Source organism: Rhinopithecus bieti, unplaced genomic scaffold (genome assembly GCF_001698545.2).
Source record: "Rhinopithecus bieti isolate Rb0 unplaced genomic scaffold, ASM169854v2 scaffold_11375, whole genome shotgun sequence".
Classification (NCBI taxonomy): domain Eukaryota; kingdom Metazoa; phylum Chordata; class Mammalia; order Primates; family Cercopithecidae; genus Rhinopithecus; species Rhinopithecus bieti.
In genome coordinates, this window is record NW_016806746.1 from 156,755 (window position 1) to 162,052 (window position 5,298).

General features: G+C 36.1%; 1 protein-coding gene across 1 annotated transcript in view; it reads left to right on the forward strand.

Annotated features, from left to right (window-relative positions):
• LOC108533120 (dystrophin-like) overlaps positions 1-5,298 on the forward strand; it is a gene marked incomplete at its 5' end in the record, with an annotated part of 146,669 nt that overhangs the window by 124,188 nt on the left and 17,183 nt on the right. The window contains one exon of the mRNA XM_017877511.1: positions 4,424-4,594. Within this exon, the coding sequence (XP_017733000.1) occupies positions 4,424-4,594 (171 nt within the window). The remainder of the gene's footprint in view (positions 1-4,423; positions 4,595-5,298) is intronic.

Sequence of the window (5,298 nt, forward strand, 5' to 3'; positions counted from 1 at the left end):
TTGGCCCCCACTCTCTTCTGGCTTGTAGAGTTTCTGCCGAGAGATCTGCTGTTAGTCTGATGGGCTTCCCTTTGTGCGTAACCTGACCTTTCTCTCTGGCTGCCCTTAACATTTTTTCCTTCATTTCAACTTTGGTGAATCTGACAATTATGTGTCTTGGAGTTGCTCTTCTCGAGGAGTATCTTTGTGTTCTCTGCATTTCCTGAATTTGAATGTTGGCCTGCCTTGCTAGGTTGGGGAAGTTCTCCTGGATAATATCCTGAAGAGTGTTTTCCAGCTTGGCTCCATTCTCCCCGTCATTTTCAGGCACACCAATCAGATATAGATTTGGTCTTTTCACATAGTCCCATATTTCTTGGAGGCTTTGTTCGTTTCTTTTTACTTTTTTTTTCTCTAAACGTCTCTTCTCACTTCATTTCATTCATTTGGTCTTCAATCACTGATACCCTTTCTTGCAGTTGATCAAATTGACTACTGAAGCTTGTGCATGCATCACGTGGTTCTCCTGCCATGGTTTTCAACCACATCAGGTCATGTAAGGTCTTCTCTACACTGGTTGTTCTAGTTAGCCATTCTACTAATCTTTTTTTCAAGGTTTTTAGCTTCTTTGCAGTGGGTTCAAACTTCCTCCTTTAGCTCGGAGAAGTTTGATCATCTGAAGCCTTCTTCTCTCAACTCATCAAAGTCATTCTGTGTCCAACTTTGTTCCGTTGCTAGCAAGGAGCTGCGTTCCTTTGGAGGAGAAGAGGCGCTCTTATTTTTAGAATTTTCAGCTTTTCTACTTTGTTTTCTCCCCATCTTTGTGTTTTATCTGCCTTTGGTCTTTGATGATGGTGATGTACAGATGGAGTTTTGGTGTGGATGTCCTTTCTGTTTGTTAGTTTTCCTTCTAACAGTCAGGACCCTCAGCTGCAGGTCTGTTGGAGTTTGCTGGAGGTCCACTCCAGACCCTGTTTGCCTGGATATCACCAGTGGAGTCTATAGATCAGTGAATATTGCAGAACAGCAGATGTTGCTGCCTGGCTGTTCCCCTGGAAGCTTCGTCTCAGAGGGGCACCTGGCTGTGTGAGGTGTCAATCATCCCATACTGGGAGGTGCCTCCCAGTTAGGCTACTCTGGGGTTAGGGACCCACTTGAGGAGGCAGTCTGTCTGTTCTCAGATCTCATACTGCATGCTGGGAGAACCACTACTCTCTTCAAAGCTCAGCTGGAAATGCAGAAATCACCTGTCTTCTGTGTTGCTCACGCTGGGAACTGTAGTCTGGAGCTGTTCCTATTCGGCCATCTTGGAATCTCCTCTACGTGTTTGTTAAATAGAGAATAAATAGAAACTTATATATATGAAATTATAAAATAAGTATACTTTCTAAATAATTTATGGTTATATATTTTATTTATTAGTGGCTTTAAATTTATAGTAAATAGTTACCAATAAATAGGATTTAGAGGTTAGGTGGATGTCTTTCTGGCAGCTTGCAGATCATTGTCTTTCTCTGGTTCAGTATACTGTTTGAGTGCAGTGATCCCTAGATCTCTTTCCTCACTTCTCTGACAGTCTGTCTTTCCATCTTTCTGCAAAAACTAGCTTCGTTTTACTGAGAAAATACAAGCAATCAGAATACAAGTTGCAATACTCCCACTGACCTGCCTGTAAGCTCATAGACTCTACTTTCCCTTTGTTTATGTAGATGAACTTTCTGTGCTTTTGTCTAAGGCCAGCTTTTCCACTTATGTACCTGGATCCCTTTCCCTTTTTTTTCTGCAGAAGAACATTGTACCAGCTAATGAACAGCCCTCCACCTCCTACATCTTCCCTATGCTACATCATTCCCATCATTAGAGAATTATTCTCTCTTATCTCCTGTCATTTAAAAGAATCTTCCATTGGACAACAGTTTCTCTAGCAGCCTCTCCATTTCCGTTTACCTTTACAGAAATTCCCTTCTCTCCATTTCACTCCTTCCCTTCTCTCTTGAAACCAATTAAGAGGGCTAATCAAACTGTTACCCTCACTATTCTATTGAAGCAAATTTTGTCAGGGTCACCAGTGAATTCACATCATTAAATCACTAAATTCAGTTGGCTTCTGTGTCGTCATTCTTTCTTAATAATCTCTTAGTTTTCCCTGACCACTGTCAATATCCTTGGTGGTTCTGTTGCCCTGACTACTAAATTTGAAAGCGTTCCAGGGCTCAGTGTGTGGACTCCTTTTTTTCTCCTATTGCCACTCACTCTCTGGGTCACCTTTTCAAGCTCTATGGTTTTAAATGTAATCTGTTAGTGGTTCTTGCTGTAAATTTTTTTTTTTTTTTTTTTTTTTTTTTTTTTTTAACAATCTGGACCTTTCTAATGATCCTAGACCTTCATGCCCATTTGCCCACTCAACACCTCCACATGGATTAGTAATAGGCATATTAAATCTAACATGTCAAAACAAAATTCCTGATGTATACTCCAGCCTACTACCCTAGTAATTTGCCTGCTATTAGAAATGGGAACTCCATCTTTCCATTTATTCAAGTCAAATCCCTTGAGATTTCCTTGTCTCCTATATTTCTCTTATAACCAAATATCTATTCTATCACCAAATGCTGTCGTTTTTACCTTCAACATCTACAGGGTCCAACAATATCTCACCATACTTGTGCATGCACACATACACTCACACACAGACACAAATATGTATGTGAATGTATAGTTTTTACTACTAGTCTTGGCTGAATTCCATTAGTCTCTCTAATGTTTTTGTAGCTTCACCAGTTGCCTTAAAAGATTGTAACAGAGCAGAGTATCTAAGTAGAATTTAGCAGCATGTTGTCTTAAGTTTATAAAATAGCAAAAATAGCAGCATGTTTTCTTAAGTTTATTATAGGTTCATTGACTACACAAAATAACATTTATACCTTTTCTAGTACAATTGCAGGACATACTGTTCTAGATGTGTTAGGGTGAAGCATTTATTTACATTTTACTAGATCAAGTGCTACATTTACCTAGGTAAGTAAAGAATCTAAAATGAAGTATTACCTATATTAGGCTCAAAATGGTTGTACATTCTAAGGAAAATCAATGTGATGGTTGTTCTATACATATTTACTGCTGGACAAAGTACCACGAATGCTTCATTTTACTGAAACTGTCCATTATATATTAAAACAATACTGTGAAAACTCTGTTACTTAAAATATATAATGCTTTTTAAACCAGAGAAAAGAATACATTCTTTTGAATAGATTTTAAAGTAAATATGAATACTTACGTATAATAATTATAATACTGTGGAGTGCGTTGTAGCAAGGTATATGATTTTCTTTTAGGTGTTTTAAATTTTGCATTTTTCTGGTTAATGAGTAATGGAGTCCATTGTAGAGAGTTTCACTTTTCAGAAATCTGTGAGGCTTTAAATAGCAGATGTTTTCTATAACCACAGAGTCTTTTGCAACTTGCATTTTACACATAAAAGTTTATATTGAGCCACTTTTCATTTCAGTAAAGATGTATTGGTGATGCACAGTATCCCATAGTGTATATATGTGATAATTTATTTAATCTCCCATGAAAGCACCTTTGGGTTTGTTTTCAAGATGTTTGGTCTTTAAAGCTGAATTAAATAATGTACATGTTATTCTCTACACTTTGGCTGGCATGATTCACTCTCGAAAATGGAAGTTGACACAGATTCATGGACATTAACATTTTATATATTTTGCCATGTTACTATCTAAAAGATTGTATTATGTTGGATATTTTCCTCAACAAGTAGAAAAAAACTTTGATTTTCCCACATCCCTGCCCAAAATGGGCTCTTTATTAATTATTATTTTTCCCTGTCTTATCTGTGAAAATGCATTAATTCACTTCAATTTGCAGTCATTTAACTATAAGTGATACTAGAACGTCTTTTACATACGTATATTGCCATATATTATCTTCTTTGTGAATTGCCAAACTACATGTTTTATGCACTTTTCATTTTCTTTTAATTTATGAGAGTTTTCTGTAGATACATGATTATGAAGTTCTTAGAATATTTAAAATAGTAAACCATTATCAGAGAACACAAAGAATAACTATTTCTGTGTATGCCAATAAAATTACTTTTCCAACTGAAACATATTATTTTAAAAAGTCTTGTTTTGCTGTAGTCACAGAAAAGGATTGTCACACAAACAGCTGAATTATCATCATAGGGCAATACATTCATTTTATTAAGTATGCCAAATAAACAGACATGTCTTATTTTCACACTTGCGGGAAATTGAGTGTATCTGATCCCCATGAGTTATTTTCTTATGCATATAAACTTTTTCCTTCATTATCATTACTCTCTAAGCTTTGTGTTATTTACATACTGATCAAATAATATAATAATAATGTTTCATCGCTGTCAGTAATCGTGTTTTGCTTGTTTGTTTTATGGAAGGTCTATGCCAGAAAGGAGGCCTTGAAGGGAGGTTTGGAGAAAACTGTAAGCCTCCAGAAAGATCTATCAGAGATGCACGAATGGATGACACAAGCCGAAGAAGAGTATCTTGAGAGAGATTTTGAATATAAAACTCCAGATGAATTACAGAAAGCAGTTGAAGAGATGAAGGTAAAAAAAGGAAAAACTAAGTAAAACAAAGCAAATAAATGGAAAAAGAAATGCAGCATTGCTTGAAATTGTGTATGGTATGCTCTTTCCTGGTTCTAAGAGAAGAGGTTGATTTTTAATTAATAATTTTAATTATTTTAGCTTCAAGTTTAATTTGTGTTTTAACAGTCTTAAACTGTTTAATTTTAATGCATTGTGGTCAATTATGAATATTGAATATCACAGTTTGAAAGAATTTTCCCTTGAAAGCATATAATATTAAGAGAGCAGAATCAACTCATCACATTAGCTGTCTGTAGCTGATGTAAATGCATGTTGAAACTGTGCAAAAGTGTTCTTGAAAAGGCCCTAGAAGAAAATCTAGGTAGTACCATTCAGGACATAGGCATGGGCAAGGACTTCATGTCTAAAACACCAAAAGCAACGGCAGCAAAAGCAAAAATTGACAAATGGGATCTAATTAAACTAAAGAGCTTTTGCACAGCAAAAGAAACTACCATCAGAGTGAACAGGCAACCTACAGAATGGGAGAAAATTTTTGCAACCTACTCATCTGACAAAGGGCTAATATCCAGAATCTACAAAGAACTCAAACAAATATACGAGAAAAAAACAAACAACCCCATCAAAAAGTGGGGAAAGGATATGAACAGACATTTCTCAAAAGAAGATATTCATACAGCCAACAGACACATGAAAAAATG